We start from the raw sequence: 23684 nt of genomic DNA on the forward strand, positions 1-23684 counted from the left end.
AGTGGTCAGACCTAACTTGGAACTCCTGAATTTTAAGCCTGGGGTCTAAAAATTTAGTTCCAAGAAAAGCTAACAGGTAAATTAACTATACAAGAGTCAGACATATCTTAGGGTTTAAATAAATGGATAGCTTGTCACCTAAAGATTGAACTAGTTCAATGAACTTTTTTATGTATATGGGCTTTCATAATTTCCTGTGAATGCACTGTTGCCTCATCCTGGCTTTTGCAATGGACCTGTTTTTCTGACCTCCAGAGCAAAGTCAAGAACATTTCCCTCTAGGCTTTGGGGACTTTTCAGTTATAGACTGTATGTTATCTGTAATTAGTTTGTAGTATGCCTGACTTACTCTAGATTTTGGAAGACAACTATAGTGTCAATGAACATTTGTTGAGGGAATTCTTTCACCAATAGGACTCCCTTGGTAAAGTCATCACCTGGATAACCAGATATTTTCATTTATGGAGTGTCTACTAGGCATCAGATATAAATTCTCAAATGAATGCGAATGTTAGCATCTGCATAGGAAATGTGTCTTCAGTGGAGGTATGTTGCTAGGATGTTTTCTGATAACTGTAGAAACTGAATTCAGACTAGATCAATTTGCTTTACAGGCACAGTGTTCGGCTGTGTGTGTGTGTGTGTGTGTGTGTGTGTGTGTGTGTGTGTGTGTGTGTGTGTGTGTGTGTGTGTGTGTGTGTGTGTGTGTGTGTGTGTGTGTGATCTTGTAGACTGTTTCATGCCTGTAATGCTAGCTACTCAGGAGGCTGAGATTTGAGATCAAGGTTCAAAACCAGCCTGGACAAGGAAGTCTCCAAGACACTTCAGTTAGCAAAATACTGGACTAAATGTATGGCTCAAGTGGTAGAATAGCAGTCATGAGCAGGAAAGCCTAGCAAGAATGAGGCTCTGACTTCAAGCCCTGGAACCAGGAAAAAATATCTTTATTAGTATAAGAAATTCCCTGGGATTCAAAAAAATTCCCATGAAATTTTACCAGATGTTGGAAAACTCAAAATCAAACTGAAAGTTTTGAATTAATTATACCTTATTCATGTGTGAGTTGGTTTGGACTGTTGTAAAGCAAATTCCATAGGTTTGGTGGTCTGAAAATAATGTGCCTTCCCATTGGTTCTAGAGACTGGAAGTCCAAGGCCAAGGTGTAGCACACCCCATTCAGGTGAGGTCCTGTTTCTTGTTTCACAGATGACTGTGTTCTCACTTTGTCTTTACATGATGGAGGGACATGTTTTAGAATCTCTTTGTTTTTCCTGTCATGTTGAGGATGGAACCCAGAGCCTTGTACGTACTAAGCAAGTATTTACCTGGCTAGACAATCAGGTCAAAGGCTTTCTCTCATGGAGGTTCTATATCCCTCATCACCACTTTAGCAATCTTGTGTGTATGGTACTAGGTATCACATCACCATGGCTTTGAGCAGTCCTGTATGCTGACCTCTAGCTATCATATTAGCATGGCCTTGAGTACTCACACATATTAGACCTTAGACATCACATTATGGCCCATTGCCTCTAGAAGATTTGCTGTAATCAGTGGGCTGATTGGACCCCTGAAGTGTGCATTGGAATGGTCATCTAGTCAAGGGGCTAAAGAATGCGTGAGAGCTCATGCAGGCTATATGGATTCTCTGATTGGGGCTGGAACCCACATAACCTGTAGGCTGTCCAATGACCTTGAGAGTCAAGTAGTTCTCTCCTTGAGACACCTTTTTAACCCCTACACAGTGCACCCCAAGTAATGTCCTCCCTTGGGACCTTTCCTATGTAGTAGGAGTTTTGTTTATCCTTTTCTCCAATAAGTCTTAATGGTTTTACTTGGATCCTTGGGACCAGAGAAATGGAGGAGCTGATCCAGGTATTGTAAATTTTTGGTTTCAGTACCATCACTTTGGGGTTAGTTTTTCAGCATATGAATTTGGGAGCAAGGACACAAATATTCAGTAAACAGAAGGCAAATTAGTAAAATATATGAATAGATTAGCTGCATCAGATATGAATATTACCAAAATACAAGTGGGAACATAAAATTAAGGTGAAGATCAGTCACAATGCCTACTTACATGTGTGAGAGATTCCTAAGAGGCATGAACATCCTTTGTTGGATATTAGAAATTTCAATTCCTTCTAGGCTGCTGAAAATATCAAGTTGAGAATCAGTCAAAAGGATATAGGTTACATGTAGCATAATAAAATGGGTCCCAGTGAAGGATAATGTAATAAAATGCTTCTACTTAACATTCATTCCCAGTAAAACATTCCTAGTTCCACTTTCCTAAATCTTAATTTTGAGTATTCTCTTTGACATATAGTTTTCCTATTCGATGTTTTTTGTATCCTCTTGGATCATGGCACAATGACTGTGTGTGATAAGTGTAACTGCTCAGAAAATCTTAGTGGAAAAGGAAGTGAACATTATTTTTTGGGTAATTTTACAACAGCAGAGGAGTTTTACATCATTGAAAGTTTGCTAATACATGCATTTTCTTCATGACAATCCTGGGGCTTGAACTCAGAGCCTGGGTTCTGTCCCTGAGCTTCTTTTGCTCAAGGCTTGTATTCTACCATTTCAGTCTCAGATCTACTTCTGGCTTTTTTTTTTTTTTAATTAGAGTAAGAGTTTCACAGACTTTCTTACCTGGGCTGGTTTTGAATGGCAATCCTCAGATTTCAGCCTCCTGAGTAGCTAGGATTACAGGTGTGAGCCATTGGCACCTGGTATTTTCTAATAATTTTTAAGTAGTATTTTCTTCTAATAAATGCCATGTTACTGAGCAAACACTCCAATGAGATGAAATGATGCTTAGATTTTTAAGAAATTGCTTAGGTGCTAGCAGAGTTTTGGTGTGTGTGTGTGTGTGTGTTGCAAACCATGATTTACATATCCAAAGACAGTTCATTGTGATGATGCTCATTATAGATTTTTCAGTGTCTACAACTAATGGAGCACAGGTGCATAGAAGCCCTCAGGGAATCTAATCCAACAATTTAGTATTTCCAACAATTTACTTACCAAGCAAAAGAGAATAAATGATTCATTACTTAACTTTTAGTTTATTTATATGTAAGATTAAAGTAATTGCTGTCAGATTGTTTATAGTCTGTAGAGCAGTCATTTGTGTTTGTGAGGAGCCTTATATCCTAGAAATAAAGCTTGTAATTTGAAAGACACTAAAACACATATTATTAGTATTGAAATAATAATTCAATCATGAAATGACCTTGTCTGTGCATACTTACAGAGACTTTAGTTTGACAAGATAATCAAATTGATTTGCTTGAATTCTCTGGATTGGATTATAAGAAATATTCCTGTTATTTTTAAACAAAAGTAGCAATAAGTTATTTCTAATAATTTCTTGAGCAAAGAGAACATGCCTAATGACATACCTAATGACTTTCATATATACAAAAAGAAGAGGATAGTACAATTGAAAATGGATTAAAGATATCTAAGGCCTGAACTGTAAAACCACTAGAAGAAAACATATTGTTTGGGCAATGGTACTTCTTGGAATCACCCTCAAAACATAGGCAGTAAAAGCAAATTTAGACAGCTGGGATTACAGTAGTGGAAAGAATGGAAACACTTGTGAATAGCCAAGGAAAAAGAGCAGAGTGATGAGACTATAAAGAATTGGAGGAAGCATTTATAAATCAAGTATTTCTTCTTTACTTTCTTTTTCTCTTCCTTCTTCCGCTTCCTTTTCATTCTAGAAATAAAAAACTAGGGCCTTGGATTCTTGTAAGAGCTATTTCTGAACTTGGGTTAATAGGGAAAATAAGGCTTAAAAACAGATCAGTAGCAAGAAAATAATATATCAAAAAGTAGGCAAACGAGGACCAGGCATGGTGGTACATGCCTGGAACACCATTTACTCAGAAGGTAGAGATAAGAAGATCATGATTTGAGGCCAGCCTTGCAAAAAGTCAGCTGCCCTTGTCTCAAAGACAAGTTTGGTATAGTGATATATACATGTAGTCTGAGCTGCTTGGAGATAGAGATGGAGAGATGGTTTGGTGATAGCTAGGGGAAAAATTTAGTGAGAGCACAGATCAACAAATAAGCTCGATGTGGTGGAGCATACCTGTGATTCTAGGTAAATGTGAAGAATGAAATAGGAGGATTACTGTCTGAGCCTGGTCCTGAGCTAAAACACAAAACCTATTAAAAAATAAAACTAAGCAAAAGGGCTGGGGATATGGATCCACTGGCAAAGCACATGCTTAGTAAGAATGAGGCCCCAAGTTCAAACCCTAGTACTCCCAAAAATACAAAGAGAAGAAGAAAAGCTCAACAATCGCAAATTGTCCGGCATACAGTTGCGTTGTCAGGGTGGCTGGGGGAAAGGGGCTAAAATACAACTTACGCCTCTCAGACCAAAGTATGAATTCCAAAAAAGGCCTTGGCTTTATTCTCCCCACCCCCATGACTCCCAAGAATTATGGGCACTCAATGGCTGTTAATCACTGAACCCTAAGTGCCATGGCTGTAAGTGTACTGTTATCTCTTGAACCCTATAAATTCCCGTTGTTATCTCTAAACCTCAGTGTATGACCTCTATTTTCTCAGGAAACTGCAATTTTTTTTTATCCAACCTTAACCTATGTGACTTCTCCAAATTTGCATCTCCCTCTCCAACCTAAACTTGTCTATTTGGACCTGCATCCTGTTGACCTAGCTCCTATGACCTTTTTCCAACTCTAGACTACTGATGTCCTATGTCTATGTCCCCCTTCCCCAACTTAAAACTCCTTGAACGCTGGAAAATTTGGAGCAGGGGCCCATATCTTTGGAGTGGCATGCTCCTCTGCGCTCACTGACATCAAACAAAATGGAGTTACTCCTACTAGTCCAAATGCTTTACTTGGTATCACACCAGTCTTTTATTTTTGGTAACAGCAAGAGTAAAAAACTGGTAGGTGGGAGCTAGGAAGGTGGCTCAGTGCTTGCCGTGCATGCGTGAGGTCCTGGGTTTGATTCCTCAGCACCACATAAGCAGAAAAAGCAAGAAGTGGTGTTGTGGCTCAAGTGGTAAAGCGCTAGCCTTGAGCTGAAGAGCTGAGGGACAGCACCTACGCCCAGAGTACAGGCTCCATGACCAAGAAAAAAAAACCTGATAGATGCATTAAGTGCAATATTTTGTGTGTGCCAGTCCCAGGACTTAAAGTGAAGGCTTGAGTGGTGTCCCTGAGCTTTTTTGCTCAAGGCTTGTACTCTACCATGGCTCTACTTCTGATTTCTGTCTCTCTCTCTCTTTCCTCCTTCCTTCCTTCCTTCCTTTCTTCTTTCCTTCCTTCCTTCCTTCTTTCCTTCCTTCCTTCCTTCCTTCCTTCCTTCCTTCCTTCCTTCCTTCCTTCCTTCCTTCCTTCCCCCCCCCCCTCTCTCTCTCTCTCTCTCTCTCTCTCTCTCTCTCTCTCTCCTTCCTTTCTTTTGCATTGGTACTGGGGCTTGAACTCAGGGATTTATGCTCTTGCTTAGCTTTTTCTACCACTTGAGCCACACCTCTACTTTTGGCATTTTGCTAGTTAATTGGGAATAAAAGTCTTGAGAATTTGTCTCCTATGAGATGGCTTCAAACCTTGATCCTCAGATCTCATCCTCTTCAGTATCTAGAATTTCCAGGTATGAAGTTCTGTGCTCTTATGATGGCTTTATTAGGGTGCATATACAGTAACCTTATTGTGAGCTGAGGATCACCATACAGGTCAAAGAATCAAGTGCAGAAACTTAAAGAACTATTTGTACCCATGATCATGACAGTCAAGAGGGAGAAGCAACCATTAATTGATGAGAGGATAAACATAATGTATTATATATTTATGTATATGTATGTGTGTATTGATTGCATACAATATTATTCTGACATATGCTACAACATGAATGGATGAATGGACCTTGAAGACATTATATGAATGTAAATAAACCAGTAACAAAATGACAATGTATGATTGCAGTTATAGATGTACTCAGACTAGTCCAGTTCATGGGGATAGAAAGTGGAATTTGCTGTTTGGGGTTGGGGAAGGGGGAATTGGGGAGGGAGAATGGGCAGTAGTGTTTAGTGGTTGCTGAGTTTCAGTTTTGCAGACGCAACAGTCTGGAGGTAGAGGGTGGTGATGGCTGCACAGTCATGTTGATGTAGTTATGTTGATGCCTTTCAACCATATATTGATTGATAGATGGGGAACTTTACGTTAAGCGAAGTTTGCCCAATTAAAATCATTATAAAAGAAATGAAGTGGTGAAAGTAACTTAAGTCTTACAATTGTGACAGCTCCTTCAGATCCTTAAATAGATGTGGTGGAAGACTTTCAATCTTATTACTTCCTAAATCCCTAGGGAAGTAAGTGCAAACATGTCATATATTTTCTAAAGACTTTTCAGTTCCCTAGAAAACCATTATATAACTCTTTAATAATGTTACCAACTGCCAAAAAAAGTTTTTTTAAGAACTAAATTATTTAACTATTAAGAATTAAACTAATTAAAATCAAATAGTAAAATAAAAATATTAAATCCAAGATTAAATACTTTATGGCATTTAATCTGGTTTTATGAGGTATTTTAGATTAATATGTGTATTTCTTCCTTCCCCTTCCTTCTTCCTCTTTGTCTCTTCCTCTCCTTTTATCTTTTCTGGTGCTGGTACCAGGGCTTGAACTTTGGGCTTTGAGATTTCCCTTGGTTTTCATTACACTAGGCTGGTGATGCTCCACCACTCCAGCCACAACTCTACTTCCAGATTTTTGCTGGTTAATTGGAGATAAGAATATCACAGACTTTTCTTCTTGGGCAGGCTTACAACCCTGATCTACAGATCTCAGCCTCCTGAATAGCTAGGATTATAGGTGTAAGCCATCAGCCCCTGGTGGTGATCATGTCCATTTGTGTTAGAGTAAGAATATAGTTTGGTTATAGCTATTGAGCCTTTGTGATTATCTCCAAAGAATATCCTCATTTGGTATTACTGTGTAAATGCCCAGTGTCCTGTATAATTTATTATATCCAAGTTCATTTTTTTTTCCAAGTTCATTTTTTTGGTCTTTTACTATCCAATGTGTTTACGTGTAGAGTTATAGGCACAGTCTAGTTCCACAAATGAGGGAAACCACTAGACACTATGTTGAAAGTGAGCTTTACAACTTGTGGGAGAGGGGGGTTAAGAAGAAAAAATTGAGAGAGAGCGAGGGAAGGGCGACATTGTTCAAAAACAAATGTACTCATTACCTGTCTTAAGTAACTGTAACCCCTGTATACATCACCTTTACAATTATAATAAAAAGAATATAGTTGGGAGCTTTTATCTCTTGGTTGGGTTTATTATGATGATGAATTGGAAGTGTATGATTTCAAGTACAAATTTCTTAGCCGAGATGCACAGGTTTTCTGTGCTACCCTTGTGGGTAGATACTTTGTGTATCATCACAGACATGTGGAGACTCTGCCTAACAAAATATTTGCTCAGTTGCAAGAATGTTTCTGATGACAGCACCTCTCATAGTAGCTTTGACAATGACAGATCTCATGAGAAAGTCCTCAGATTCTTGTATATAAGCAAAACTTTTAATAAACTTGAATCTTCAGGGTGATCAAGAAATGTGAGAGCCTATTTTTCTTACTTATTGATAAGCCCTACTAGTCACTACTGAGATAGGCAGAAGAATAGACATATTTGTTACCTGGCTGGATAGTTTATAAAGCAAGAGATAGGGGATTTGAGGATGAAGGTCAGGATGATTTTTGATTAGGTTTTAACACTAAAACTAAGTGGCCAAAAGGACCTGAAAAATACCATCATTGGTCGGGTGCTGGTGGCTCATGCCTATAATCCTAGCTACTCAGGAGGCTGAGGTCTGAGGATTATGGTTCAAAGTCAGCCCAGAAAGGAAAGTTTGTGAGACTTATCTCTAATTAACCACCAGAAAACCGGAAGTGGTGCTGTGGCTCAAGTGGTAGAGCATTCACCTTGAGCTGAAGAGCTCAGAAACAGCACCCAGGCCCAGAGTTCAACCCCACAATTGACAAAAATCATTGTCTTTGCTATGAATGCCTTCTATTTTGTACTATTATGTACATGTTATTGGTGAATTGGCTATGATATGGAATGTTGTACTTTGTACTTAGACAATCAAAGGTGTCTTTGTAAAACTGTACCTCTTTCATAAAATCTTTCAATAATTTACTGTTGCCTAGATGACAGAATCAAAACTGTTTAACTTGACATAAAACACTAACTATGTAAAGATATGGTGGGTAGTATTTCTGAACTTGCTTTCTACTGCTGTCTAGTCATGGTAACTTTTCCCATGACTTGAGGGCACCGGTAGCTATCATCTGTGCTTCTGCATGGGGCTTCCTCTTGCTGGTCATGTCTACTCTCTGCTTCCCTCTTGACTTTTTTTTTTTTTTGCCGGTTGTGGGGCCTGAACTCTGGTCCTGGGCACTGTCCCTCAGCTCTTCAGCTCAAGGCTAGCGCTCTACCACTTGAGCCACAGTGCCACTTCCAGCTTTTTCTGCTTATGTAGTGCTGAGGAATCGAACCCAGGGCCTCATGCATGCAAGGCAAACACTCTACCACTAAGCCACCTTCCCTGTCCCCCTCCTGACTTCTTATTCATCTTTAAAGACAGGACGGTGGTGTTGGCTCCTCTATGAAGCCACTATTACTAGAAGGGTAGCTTCTCCTTTCTGTTCTCCCATGCACTCCTCTTGTATACTTCAGCAAGGTCACATAACACACATGACACAGTGTCATGTTCTAACTGTACACATGTGCCTTTTTTAGAAAAACACAGCCCTCTGAATACAAGAACTCTATCCAATGCTTTGCTGACTCTAGAACTATTTTTATACACCTCCAATTAGAAGACTATTCACAGGCAGTGTCTATCTGCTTCATATTGAGGAAAAAGTGTGGCATGATTCTGGTTTCTTGAATAGGAAGTCAAGTAACATTGATTAGATTGCAACCATGTTTTACAATTTCCTTGCAGCAGGATTCGTGTAATGAGATAGCTTTGGCCTAGTTTTAAGTGACATGTGAAAGGTCTATTTTCTCAACTCCAATTTAGGACAGTTGACTAAACTTAATTGGACTCAAGGTCCGTTTCTGAATGGAAACATTCAGAACATTCCTTATCAACTCAAGTAGTCAACTTAGTATTATTGCTATAATATTACTGTATTATTTTATAGTTTGGGGGACTGAATCCAGTGCCCACATTCTAGGGTAGCACTCTACCACTGAATTATACTTCAGCCTCTGGGTAACTGAATTTAAAAGCAAAAATAGACAAGTGTGGTAGCGCATGCCTATCATCTCACCACTTGGGAGGCTGAGGCAGAAAGATTATACATTCAAGGCCAAGTTGGGTTATATAGCTAGGTCACATCTCCAAACCAAAACAGTACAAATAAAAGCAAGTACAAGTTTATGGTTATGGGAACCACTAAAAATTCTTTGTGACAAGTGTATCTTGATTGTTGCCCAGGCTATTGGTGTAAACAATCCAGAGGACCATTTGTACTACACTTGTCTTCCAAAGTGAGAGTTTAGATCTAGAAGCATTCACTGAACAACATCCCCTCCTGGAGAACATGCCGGTTTTATGTTTATTTACGTGTGAGTCTTTTTTCAGGCAAGTGTTTAATGTGGGACTAGGCAGGCTTTAGGCAGGATTTACTGGCCCTGGGTGTACTCCCTGCCCCTTTTATTATTCTTTCCTTTCCCTTTGGGCTTGGCTCAGAACTGGTTATGGTCTGGAAAGTTTTTGTTTCATGGACTGTACCCAGTGGCTCCCATGGAGATGATAAGCTGGAGGAATCATCCTTTGATGTTTAGGTCGTGACCTCAAGTTGGCTAACTTGTATTTTAATGGTTAGATGATATTTTAATGGTGAGGTGGATCATGTAGATTCATCTCTCTATTAGTGAGAGCAGTTTCTGTGCACTGATGATGATATGATTTGATGGCCACACATTAGCAGTTCTTACAACTGAGCCCTGGTTCTAATTTCTTTGACATTTTGTGAGTGATTGGCAATGCTTTGTGAGTTTTAATTTTTATTGGCAGTACTGGGATTTCAACTTAGGGCCTTGTGCTTGCTAGAAAAGTACTTTATTACTTGACTCAGTTCTATACACACACACACACACACACACACACACACACACACACACACACACACACATATATGTAATTGTAAAGATACTGTAGAAGGGTTATAGTTACATGAGTAAGGTAATGAGTAAATTTCCTATTGTGCATTGTTACCCTTCCTTTGTTTTTCCCCTACTATCCCTTCCCTCCCCACCTCCCCAGTTCCTCCCTCTCCTCCCCCAGTTGTAAAGTTCATTTTCAAGTAGTGTCTTATACATCTCATTGTTACAATGAGTCAACCTGTATCCTTGTTTCAGCATTTTGTTATTTTCCCTTCCCCTCCCCAAATTAGAAAAATGTATATACAAGATGCAGGGCACCGAAATCAAATACAGTGAATACAGGGGTCATACCATGGGGGAAGAACATACAAAAGAAAAAAATCACATAGTATATTAAAACAACAGCAACAAAAATAAAACCTCTTGTGTTCCTGTCTTGTTTATTTCCCTTAGCATCATCTTATATGGTCATATGTAGATAGCTTTGTATCTTTTCTGCTGGTCTAGTAAGATTATCCTAGATGTATACTACTTTTTGCAAATAAAGGAAACCAGGGGACCATGTTTCTTTGGTTGACCCAGTTCTTACTGAAAAGTATGTCAAGCCAATCATTACATTAAAAAATTGGATTTTCAAGGCTAGGAAGGTGGCTCAGTGGTACAGTGCTTGCCTTGCATGCATGAGGCCCTGAGTTAAATTCCTTAGCACCACATAAGCAGAAAAAGCCAGAAGTGGTGCTGTGGCTTAAGTGGTAGAGTGCTAGCCTTGAGCTGAAGAGCTGAGGGACAGTGCCCAGGCCCAGAGTTTAGGCCCCATGACCAACGAAAAAAAAATTGGAGGGGCTAGGAAGGTGGCTCAGTGGTAGAGCGCTTGCCTTGCATGCCTGAGGCCCTGGGTTCGATTCCTCAGCACCACATAAGCAAAAAGAAAAAAGCCAGAAGTGGCGCTGTGGCTCAAGTGGTAGAGCACTAGCCTTGAGCTGAAGAGCTGAGGGACAGCGCCCAGGCCCAGAGTTCAGGCCCCATGACCGGACCCCCCCCCCCCCAAATTGGATTTTCAATGGTTTGTTCACTGCTATTTTAGAGCAGAATATAGAACTTTTTTTTTTCTAATAATGTTTCTGTTGGCACATCTGTTCTATTTATTTCTGAACATAGGTAAGTAAGGGAGTAATGTGTCATATTTCTAAGATTCTAGTTGAATTCTTTAATTTTTTTTCTGTACTGGGGTTTAAACTCAGGTTCTTTTGCTCTGCTTGTTAGGTTGGTGCTCTACCAGTTGAGTCACACCCCTAGTATAGCTTTTTGCTGATTAATTGGGGATGGAGTCTTGAGGACTTTTCTGCCCAAGTTGGCTTCCATTCCAACTACAAATCTTTCAGGACTCATCATGTTAGGATTACAGATTTGAGCCACTGGTGCTCAGCTCGCATTCTTTTTTTTTTTTTTTTGTCAGTCGTGGGCATTGAATTCTGGGCCTTAGCGCTGTCCCTCAGCTCTTCAGCTCAAGGCTAGCGCCTTACCACTTGAGCTATAGCACCACTTCCGGTTTTCTGGTGGTTTATTGGAGATAAGAGTTTCACGGAGTTTCCCGCCCGAGTTGGCTTTGAACTGTGATCCTCAGATCTCAGCCTCCTGAGTAGCTAGGATTACAGGCGTGAGCCACCGGCGCCGGGCTTCAGCTTGCATTCTTTAGTTTTTTTTTTTTTTTTTTTCTGTCAGTTGTGAGGCTTGAACTCAGGGTCTGGGCACCGTCACTGAGCTCTTTTTGTTCAAGGCTAGTGCTTTACCGCTTTGAACCACAGCATCAATTCTGGTTTTCTGGTCGTTAATTGGAGATAAGAGTCTCAGGCTTTCTGCCTGCCTGGGCTGGCTTTGAACTGGGATTCTTGAATCTCAGTCTCCTGAGTAGCTCGGATTACAGGTGTGAGCCAGCAGTGCCCCGCTTATTTAGTTTTTTATACAAAAGTTTAAATAAATAGTTCAGCCTAGATAATTGTCAGAACATGTAGATCTGTCTCCACTCTCCAAATCCTTTCCAGAAAATTGATGCTAACAATTACCTGAGGTGTATATATTTCATTGTTTCATGTCTATCATCTATTTAATTCAATGTGCTCAGTCCATAAGGCTTCCACTCATTTTAGAATTGTTTTAATACACTTGGAATTGATATTCAAGAAGAGACATAATATAATAGCTAGTGTTAATTTATTTCTTGCTTTTATTATTATACATTAGGGATGTGACCTATCACATCATGTGGATCCTGGTTTCAGTAACAACAAAATGCTGACTTTAAGTTGTGTGGTCCTCTGGGAAACATGAAGACCATCTTTTTGTACCTTTGGAGCAATAGAACGGAGTGGTATAGGATATTATTTACTACTTTTACCCTGACTTTATTTTCTCTGGAGCTATGGTCCCTTTACTCCAGTTGTTTCAAGTGTTTATTTTATTTATCTTGTGTTTATTTTTGTAAACTACCTGAATTCTTTTGTGACCTAAGGTAAATATAAATAATGCTTGAAAGAGGATATTAATACTTATTAAATATATAGACACCTATAACAAATATAAAATAAACAATAGAAACAAAATTCCCAACAATATATATTTAGTCAAACTTACAGTTCATCTAGTTTCTGGAGGTGTGCAAAAGTATTTTCATTTAGGTTGTTAATTTTATTTTTCCTCATTACCCTGCAAGTAAAAAGAAAAGGCAACTAGTACTTGAATTACTAAGAGATTAACAGCCTGCAAAGGCAAAAATAATTAATATAGAATGCATTTTCACATCAAGATATTTTGAAAGAAAATGATGGATTATCCAATTCAATTATTAATTTTTTTGGAAAAGAATCTTGCTATGTAACCCAGGTAGCCTCAAACCTACAATCTTTCTGCCTCAGTCTCCGGAGTATAGGATTCATAGGTATGTTCTATCATACCTGGCTTCAAGTCAATTTTATTCTCAAATTTTGTAAATCTTTTAATGACAGTAGAAATAAAACACAAGTAAAGTGTGTTTGTATGTGTGTGTATCCTGGGACTTGAACTCAGGGTCTAGTGTAATCACTCAAATTTTATGCTTATCACTAGTACTCCACCAGTGGAGCCCTACCTAAAGTTCTAGCTTTTTGCTGCTTAATTGGAAATAAAAGTATTCTGGATTTATCTGCCCAAAATGGGCTTTGCACGGTGGTCCTCAGATCTAAGTTTTCTCAGTAGCTCAGATCACAGGAATGAGCCATTACTACCTGGCTACAATTCAAAAAGAGCTCTGAAAAGGATACAGGGAAACAATACAGATTCAATATCTTCCCACCAAGAGTATAAAGAACATGTAGACTATGTGTTTACTCTGCAAATCATGCCTGTTTACCACAGTTCCCCTTGTGTCACAGCACTTTTACCCATGTGGTAGTTGATGGGATTTAGAGTAGAGCTGGCTAAGAAAGAAAGAGCTAAGCTGGAAAATTCAGAAGAGTCTTTATTTTGGGGATATTGAGTCAGACTGTAGCTCCTGACAGCAGTTTTTTTTTTTTTACCTGTGGTGATGAAGATTGAACCTAGGGCCTCACACATGGGAAATATACACTTTATCATGAAAGCACACTTCAGCAAGAATCTCATGTTATCAACATAAAGAATAAACTCAGGAAATTTTCAGAGAGTTTCCAATTTTTTGAACATTGTGTGTAATATGTCTTCAACTTGAACTGGTCCCATCCTTAAGTGTTTAAGTTCTTCTAGAAGTCCAAACCATTACCACATTCTCCTAGTACCTCATATGGAAAACTGCAAACACCTGCCAGGAGGAGACCCACAAACTTCTTCATACAGAAGTTTTGTTAAAAATAAATGCATTTATTGCATGGGACCAATATTTCTTTGGGCTTGGCTTACTTCACTTAATATAATTTTTCCAAGTCTTTCCATTTCCTAACAAATGGGGTGATGTCATTCTTTCTGATGGAGGCATAGAATTCCAGTGTATATGTATGTGTGTACACACACACACACACACACACACACACACACACACACACACACACACACACACACACACACACCACATTTTCTTGATCCATTCAGCTACTGAGGGCCATCTGGGTTGGTTCCATATCTTAGCTATGGTAAATAATGCTGTAATAAACATAGTTGTGCTGATAGCTTTAGTATAGCCTTAAGTCTAGGACAAGCAGAAAAGGTCAAAGGCTATGTATATATGACCATATAAGATAATATTAAGTGAAATGAACCCCAAGATAGGGACACAACTAGTTTTTTTCTTTCTTGCTATTGTTTTTAATGTATTTAAAATGTACTATGTGATTTTTTTTTGTTTCTTTTGTATGTTCTTCCCCCATGGTATAACAAACATTTGCCACAATCTGTGTGTGTGTGTGTGTGTGTGTGTGTGTGTGTGTGTGTGTGTGTGAGTACCTTGATGTGCTGGGTACTTTGAACTGAGAGACACAAAAAGGACTTACAAGAATGATCTCTCTCCCCTTCTGCTCATTTTTCTCCTTCAAGGGAACCTATAGAAACAAAAACCGTTCTGCCCAGAACCATCCATGAAATCTGTGAATGAGGCAACTTTCCTTGTCTGACAATAAACCATAAGACATTCCAGGAAGGAGCCTGCCCCAAATCTGAGAGGAAGGAATGTTACATCTGCAGAGCAAAAAGTATCTGAACAAGTTTTTCCTCTCTTATTACCATAGGCCATAGGTTAAGATCCTATCCCATTGGATTTCTACATGGCTGTCCAGTCTTCATAGAACCTAAGCATAAAAATATACAATTTCCGCCAGGTGCCGGTGGCTTGTGCCTGTAATCCTAGCTACTCAGGAGGCTGAGATCTGAGGATTGTGGTTTCAAAGCCAGCCCGGGGAAGGAAAGTCCGTGAGACTCTTATCTCCAATAAATCACCAGAAAACCAGAAATGGTGTTGTAGCTCAAGTGGTAGAGTGCTAGCCTTGAGCTGAAGAGATGAGGGACAGCACTCAGGCCCAGAGTTCAAGCCCCATGACCGACAAAAAAAATACATAAATAAAAATACAATTTCCCCTGGGTCTTTTGCTCTTTATTTCCACATAGGTATTCTACCACTTGAGCCACACCCTCCAGTACCTGGTCTTCATTTCTGAATCTTCTGTGCCACTTATATTGAACAAATCAATATATGCTTTTCTCTTGTTGACCTATGTTTTGCTGTAGGAGTGTTGACCATAATGTGTACCATGGGTGAGCAAATGAATCATATATTTCTACTCCTACACATACTTAGGCAGCCTTCTATCCACATAAAACATGCATTTGTCCTGGAAGTAGATAGGATATTACATCAAATGAAAAAGTATTACTTACAAAACAGTTAAATTACTGCAGGAATTAAAAGTCAAATTTCTTAAAGTATGGATATGGTTGCCTTCAAAATCCCTAGAACATAAAAATAAAACATGATCAAGATAAATTGTAATCATAGACAGAAATAAATTGGCTAAGAATTATTTGCCATCTAGTAAAATAGCTTTGCTTCATATTGTTAACTTTTTATATAAGACTCATTCATACCTGTCCTCACATATGCATGCACACCTTGGCCCTCTACACACACATTCCTCCTTGAGTTCTTTTACTGTGTGCTGCTGTGTCACCAAGTCTGGTCTGTGTATCAATATTTATCAAAACTAAGCTGGGCCCCTGTGGCTCATGCCTGTAATCCTAGCTACTCTCAGGAGGCTGAAGGCAGGGTAGGAAAAGTCATGAGTCTCTTATGTCCAATTAACCACCAAAAAGCTGGAAGAGGAACTGTGGCTCAAGTGGTAAACCTCAGAGACAGCACCCAAGCCCTGAGTTCAAGCCTCAGGATGAGCACACATACTCTCTCTCTCTCTCTCTCTCTCTCTCTCTCTCTCTCTCTCTCTCTCTCTCTCTCTCACACACACACACACACACAAAACACACACACACAAACACACACACACACAATGTTTTATTCATCATCATCATGAAGGAAACAAACCTAGAGCTTCACTCATGCTGGGCAAGGGCTCCATCATTCAGGCACACCCTGCTCAAATTGTGATTTCCTTCTTTCATTTTATAAGTATCTCCTTGGTGAAAGTTTTTAGAGGAGTTAGCTGAGGTTTAGGGGCATCTTGCAGTTTTCAAAAGTAAAGGCTGACCCTTTAACCTCAATATATGTCAACATTTAATTTATTGGTTTCTGTGTAGCATAATGCTGTTCAGGAACACCTGTGACTCAATGCAGGTGAAGAAGTGTGGCATAGCACTAACGTATGTGAGGAAACCTGGGTAGCATTCACAGCAATGCTGCTGTGTTAGAAACCGAAGGCCTTTCCTATTCATTGTTCACATACCTTTCTTTGTTTCTATGGTTTTTGCTAGAGCTTAGGTGAGCCTTCATCTTCAATTTTTCTAGATAAGGAAGGAAAAGAAAGGAGCTACCTCTTTCTTTTTAGTGACAATTTCCTGAAATTCCACATATTCTACTGGATAGGTGACAGATGAGACAGCATTGTTTGGGGCTGCATTTAAAATAGACCATGAGAAAGAAAAGCACATCTAGAAGACTTGGACATCCTGGATTGGAGAATAGAGAAATAGAGTAAATTGATGAGAAGGGTATATTTACATCAATGAGGAACAACATATGGGAAGCGAGGCTCTAGTGTATATCAGGGTTTCTTTGTTGCATCTGAATTAATAATCTGATTTACTATTTGAAAGACATGAATAGACCATTTCAAATTGAAGCCACACTTTTCTAGCAATCTATAGTATCCAGACAATAAGCATTCTATTAGCATAATACGTAACAAAGTTTGTGTACTATATCCAGACTTTTTTTTTAGATTCCACATCACTCTTCTAAAGAAAAATTTTTTATTATTCTACCAAAGTGGCAGCAAAGCACTTGAAGCACTAGTTCTTTGGTCTTAGGTTTGTCCCAGGTTTTTGGCCTCTGACTATGTTGTGAACCATAAACTATTTTCTTCGAATATTTTATGGTTAGCCAGTACCACAAGTGTACCACCAGGTGGCAGTGTTCTCCTAAGCATCAGAAAAATACTAAAAAGTTTTGCTGCATATGCCATTTTGCTATTAAGTTGACAAAAAACCCAAAGCACCCCAAACTACTTGCACAAACCAATAAAGGGCACAGACCAAGACACAAATTAGAAACTTTGATTAAATCAACAATTTTCTTTGAGTTGTAAACACAAATATCTGGTTTATAAAGTACCTATTAATCAAGCCAACCACCACTACCATAACAAAAACAGTAACAAAAGATAGTGACTTCTTTCTCTCCAGCTCCAAGCTTTTAGAAAAACAAGTTTTTTCTTTTTATTATGAATCTAGACTACTACTTTTCCTACTCTGAGCCAACCATTTTATTTTTCTGCATATGGCAGAACTATATGCAAATGAAAATTTCATCTTTCATTTGGAAGAAAAAAAAATCACACAAAAAACAAACTCTCCAGTAATCTTGTCTGTTTCCCCTCAACTTTCTATCTCATCTCCCAATGGCAATCTATAACCTGGAACTTTTTAGCTGTGTTTTTCTCTCATACCTTTTAATATATCTGGCTCCCATTTCCAGAGAAAATTGAGATAACAGAGGAGAGAAAGCCTCTGACTTCTGCTCATCTATGTGCTTAGCTGTCTGTATATGCTTGTTGTCTCCTCTTCCTCCTGAGCTTGCTCAAGGTTAGCACTCTACCACTTTGAGCCATAGCTCCACTTCTGGTTTTCAGATGGTTCATTGGAGGTAAGAGTCTCAGAGACTTTTCTGGGCTGGCTTTGAACCATGACCCTCAGATCTCAGCCTTCTGAGTAGCTATGATTGTAGGCATGAACCACTGGTGCATGGTCATGCTGAGCCTTTCCTCTTTCTTTTTTTAATTTTTTTAATTGAACCGGTAATGAGCTGGGGAGGTTACAATTACATAGGTAAAACAATAAGTATATTTGTTTTTAGTCATCATTACCCCATCCCTCTTTATCTTCCACTTACCTCTCCCTATTCCCCCACCCAAGTTCTAATGGTCATATCCCACATAGTGTCAAGTAAGTATGAATGTTGCTGTGGTTCATCCTGCTGTTTCTGTGATTCCCTTTCCTTTTCACATATTATATTGTCTATTATGCAAAACATGAGGTACAAAAAGCTAAGAGAAATGAAGAAAGAAAATAAAATAAAGAAAAAACGAACTATATAGAGGGTTAATGAGAGCCTCTTGTTTGTTCTGTGCAGCCCAAGCTGGATTCAAATTTTCTGTGCAGGAAGGGATGGGAAGGGTAAACAAAGGAGGAGGCTACAATGCTTGATAAGAAATGTACTCACTATCTTTCCCATGTAATTGTAACCCCTCTGTATAGTATTTTCACAATTAAAAAAAAAGAAAAAAAAAACAACAAATTTTCTGTGCAGCCTGGGCTTGAAATCCCACCTCATTTTCAAGTCCTAGGATTACAGCCATGTACCATTACACTGAGCTTCTTTTCTTTTAAATGGGTTTACCAAATTGACTATTATAATTGTCCTTAGTTTGATATTTTAAAATAATATTATATGGTTTCATATGTTTAACTCACTTCCATCAATCTTTTTTTCTTTTATCCTTTTCTGATTCCAGGCCTTGAATTTAGGGCTGGGTGACTTGCTCAGCTTTCTTGCTTATGGTTTATATTATAACATTTGAGCCCTTTTTTTGTTGTTGTTAGTTAATGGAGGTGGAGTCTCTCAAGACTCTTCTGACCAAATTGACTTCTTATCTCCATCTCCCAGGTCTTAGCCTCCTGAGTAGCTAAGAAAAAAGGTAGAAGCTACTGGCGTCTGGCTCACTATTTTTTTAAAAAGATATTTCTTCTAATATTTAAAAATGATATTTATAAATTCTGTTGTCTACTTTTTTTTTTGTTGTTGGTCATGGGGCTTGAACTCTGGGTGCTGTCTGTCCCTCAGCTCTTCAGCTTAAGGTGAGCACTCTACTGACAGTGCTACTAGTGGGTTATTGGAGATAAGAGTCTTACAACTTTCCTGCCCAGGCTGGCTCTGAACCGTGATCCTTAGATCTCAGCCTCCTGAGTAGCTAGGATTACAGGCATGAGCCTCCGGCACGGGCTATTGTCTACTTTTATAGTAACTTTTCCTAATGCACTTTATCTTCTCTTTCTTTCACAATACTATTTAATTTCCTATTACTAGAGATGCTAAAATTAGTATATGTTTTCTTCTTTTCTGCGCCTATACTTCTCTTCCATAATATAATTTTATGATGATATCTAAGATAGAAAACTAGTCTAGGTGTTTGTCAACAGATTTGATGAATAAATATAATGCTTTTTATACATATACCCTATATATTTACATATATACATATATACCTTAAATAGTCACACACATATATATGTATATCCTATATATTTACATACATATATAAGAATGGAGTATTATCCAGCCAAAAAACTAGAGCAGAATTCTGTTATTCGCAGCAAAATGAATGGGACTGGAAGATATCCTGTCAAATAAAATAAGCCTGAGAATAAAAAAATAGTGTCACATTTCTATCTTTATTTTACGTAATGTAATATTTCTAGTTTTCCTATTTGCTTTATGGATCTTTTCTTAATCTTTGCTTTTTACTAGTTTATGATTTGTCTGTTTTTTTTTCCTAGTCTGCCTGAGTTTTTCCAGAGGCTCTGTTATATTATGCTAATTTTAGAAAAAAGTTGGCCATTGTTTCTTTATACATTTCTTTTATTTTGCTCTTCCTTTTTTTTTTTTTTTGTCACTCCACTCACACTTTAGTTAGAGCACTATGTTATCCTGCCACTTTTTTTGGTCTTTTTTTTTTTTGGTCTTTATTTAACTTTTTGCTTTTCTTGTTTCAGCTTGAAAGCTTTCTATTGGCTTATTTTTCAAGGCCATCAATTATTTCCTCATCACTACTCTATGGCTAAAGCAGTTTCAGTCTTTAGATTCACTTTTATAATTTCCTCTCTTTGATGACAATTTCATAACAAGGCCTATGTGTTAAAGATTTGGGCACAGCCTATGGCATTATTGGGAGACCCTTCAAGGTGTGTAAATAGTGGAAGGAAGTTGGGTTACAAGAGTAGGTATTCTTGAAGAAATATCAGGATCTGGCCTCTTCTGCTTTCTTCTCTCTCTCTTCTGGCCATGAAGAAGCAAGAGAGTCAACTAATTATGGATTGAAACCTCTAAATTATGAATAAATTAGAGTAATTTAGACTAACATTTTGTGGCCCTGGCCTAAGAGGATGCTACCTCTGCTTTGGGTCAATGCAGGATCTTGGACAGCGGAGATGGCTCTACTTCCCCTGGGATGATGTACTCTAGTGTGACTCTCTCCTCTGGAAACAGTGGGTCTTTGTCGAGCTTCCAGTCCTGAGGCTTTTCCTGTCTCTTCCAGCACTTTTGCTCTTGAAGGAGGAGGAGCCTGGGGCAGACATTTCACATCTGTGTGTTATCAAGGAGGATTCTCTGCTCTCTTTACCTATCTAGTTTTTTGTATGAGCTGGTGGAGGCAGAGTAAGGCAGCTTGTTAGGGAGGGGTGTCCTGTGGAGTGTGGGATACAGGTTATTCTGAAGTGCTATACTAGCTCACACTTAACTTTACACAGCTATTCAAATCTTAGCATTTTAATCCATCTCTTCTTTCACGACAGTCGATTTCTCACCTGTAATTTCTGACAAAGGTGATCTGTGTATCTGCCCCTGCTCGTGTGTCACTCCTTACAATTACATTCACTTGGATGTCTCGTGACTATAGCCAGCTCTCAGATGGTCTCCCCCACATCAGGGTTTTGTAGATTTAAATTTGAGAAAGAGGGAGCAATATTGTCTCGTGGCTTTCTATACCATAAGCAAGCTTCAGCTAAAATGGAATTGAAATATACGCACTCTTCTGTGAGTTTTTCTAACACATAGAACAGTCTTGAAATTGAGTCACATTGATTGAAGTAGTGTCAGCTCAATCATTTGCACTGCTTTTATGTGTCACATTTTATTTTCCATTCACTTCTATATCTTTTGGTATCTTGTTTACAGTGTGGTGACCCTATTGATGTCTATATTTTGAAATTCTTCATATTGACTTATTCTGTCCACAAATTAACTTGTCTTAGTTTCACCTTTCTATAAAAATATACTTTTACTCCTTTGACCTTTGAGAAGGAACTGGTCATTGCTCATGTTTATCTACTTTTTTATTAATGATCTGTTTTTCTTTTGGAATTTTCCAACTTTTATTGTGACATTTTCAGTTTTCTTATTGCTTTGAAAAAAACTATATTGAAGGTTTTATCTATTTTCTATCATTATTATGAAATAATGCAGAGTGTTTTGGACTATCATATGTTTTTAAATTTTATATGCATTTTCCCTGTGAAAATTTTTGGCTCATGAATCTGATTTTGTAGTTCACATTTTGCTATTTTAAAAAAATTCTATATGCTTTATTTATTTATTTATTTATTTATTGGTCAGTTGTCAGTCCTGAACTCTGGGCCTGGCCTCTGTCCCTGAGCTCCTCAGCTCAAGGCTAGCCCTCTACCACTTGGGCTACAGCACCACTTCCGGCTTTTTCTGCTTATGTGGTACTTAGGAATCGAACCCAGAGTCTCATGCATGCAAGGCAAACACTCTACCACCTTCCAAGACATTGCTAAGTTGAAGTTAACCTGCTAATGATATTGTAATGAGGTTTAAAAGAGATGAATACTTACAAAGCAAAGCATTACTACTAGCACTAAAATTAGGATGTTTCTCACTACCAGGAATTCCTATGGAATCAGTTGTTTTTGATAGCTAAAATTTAAAGATAATATAATTAAAAAATAATTGTTTTACTAATAACTAGTAATCATTTGAATTTTATCTGGCATATATTATACAGTTTGCACCCTTTTCAAAACAAAGGAGCTAGGTGCTGGTGGCTCATGCCTGTAACCCTAGCTATTCAAGAAGCTGAGATCAGAGGATCAAAGTTCGAAGGTAGCCCAGGTAGAAAAGTCTGTGTACCAGCACAAAAAACCCAAAACCAACCAAAACAAACAAAGTAATGATGTTTTAGTGCATGTGCACAACACCTCTCACTTTTGCTTCTCATGTTGGTGCACTTTTTATTTTTTTGGTGCTGGTGATCAAAACCAGGACTTCCTGCAAAGCCAGCATCTATTCCAGCCTTCCCCAGGCCCTCAACACCCTAAGATGAGATTGTTAATTCCCTTCTGCAAGTACTGAGTATTTGGGCTTCATTACAAAGTGGGTAGGCCTGGGTGGTACTGGCTGATACTGTACTCTACTAGTTACCAGAGAGTACTGAGCAGTCATACCAGGTATTTCCTGGATCCACTAATCATTTTTGAAATGTCTTGTTTTCCCTAGGATTCCAAATAAGTATAATTTGAATCATTATCTTTGCTTCTTATGACCTTTTTCAGTTGGGCTTTGAATTGAGTTGATAATTGTCATTTTAAACTACAAGCAACATTTCTGACTTTTTCCTGTCCTTTTGTCATTGCTGTGAACTTTTGAAAATTCCTCATAAAACAAGAGGCAGAGGGAGTTTTCATAAGATCATGATATGTAGTTTGTTGATAGAACTTCGGAATAGGCATTTTAGCTTGCTCTCTCTTTCCTTCCTTCCTTCTTCTAAATAGACACATTTACTGGATAATTGGGTAATAATTATTACTGTAAACAAAGTTACTCTGTAAGAGTAAAACTTTGTAAAATATATTTTACAAAATATATGTCATTATAACTATTCTTTTAAGCACTAAGTATCATTTTTATCATTCAGAATTTGGGAATTAAATTCAAACAACTTATCATTGTAATAGATGAATAGATTGTCAGTGCCATGGAATGAACTTTATTTTGTTATCCATTTGAAAATAGGATGAAGTATCATTTTCATTACTCAGAGTTTAGGATGAAATTAAAGTGTCTTAGAAACATACTAGGTGAGTAGATTGTCAGGGAAAGGGAGAGTGCTAAACGGAACCCATGTCATCCATTCTGTCTTTCTTCTTTTTGGTTCTAAAAGATTTTTCTTTGAGATAATTTACTTTGGTAGTTTACGGAAGTAAAATAATGAAGATGCTTAATATAAGGATGTGTGAAAGTTAGGTAAAGATATATGATATGATACTGAGCTCATGGCTTGGGTTCTGTCCCTGAGTTTTTTCTTTTTTTCAATGTTAGCACTCTAGCCACAGCTATACTTCATGTTTTTTGGTGGTTAATTGGAGATAGAGTTTCATGGACTTTTTACTGCCTGTACTGGCTTTAAGCTGTGATCCTCAAATCTCAGCCTTCTGAGTAGTTAGGATTACTGGTGTGAGCCACTGGTACTTGACTTTAATTACTTCTTTACACACACACATATATACACACACACACACACACTCTCACACACACACACACACA

The 23684-nt window shown here is 38.2% G+C and overlaps 1 protein-coding gene across 7 annotated transcripts in view; it reads right to left on the bottom strand.

Annotated features, from left to right (window-relative positions):
• Window positions 1–23684, bottom strand: part of Rxfp1 (relaxin family peptide receptor 1) — a 132612-nt gene that overhangs the window by 7088 nt on the left and 101840 nt on the right. For 5 of the 7 annotated variants that reach the window (XM_070012297.1, XM_070012298.1, XM_070012295.1 and 2 more), the window contains 5 exons: window positions 15560–15631; window positions 12815–12886; window positions 6285–6356; window positions 3258–3329; window positions 2081–2152 (listed from right to left, as the gene is read on the bottom strand). In XM_070012297.1, the coding sequence (XP_069868398.1) occupies window positions 2081–2152; window positions 3258–3329; window positions 6285–6356; window positions 12815–12886; window positions 15560–15631 (360 nt within the window). The remainder of the gene's footprint in view (window positions 1–2080; window positions 2153–3257; window positions 3330–6284; window positions 6357–12814; window positions 12887–15559; window positions 15632–23684) is intronic. The other 2 variants (XM_070012296.1, XM_070012299.1) reach the window with 2 other exon arrangements.

Source organism: Dipodomys merriami, unplaced genomic scaffold (genome assembly GCF_024711535.1).
Source record: "Dipodomys merriami isolate MVZ:Mamm:240054 unplaced genomic scaffold, mDipMer1.0.p SCAF_9, whole genome shotgun sequence".
NCBI classification, from domain to species: domain Eukaryota; kingdom Metazoa; phylum Chordata; class Mammalia; order Rodentia; family Heteromyidae; genus Dipodomys; species Dipodomys merriami.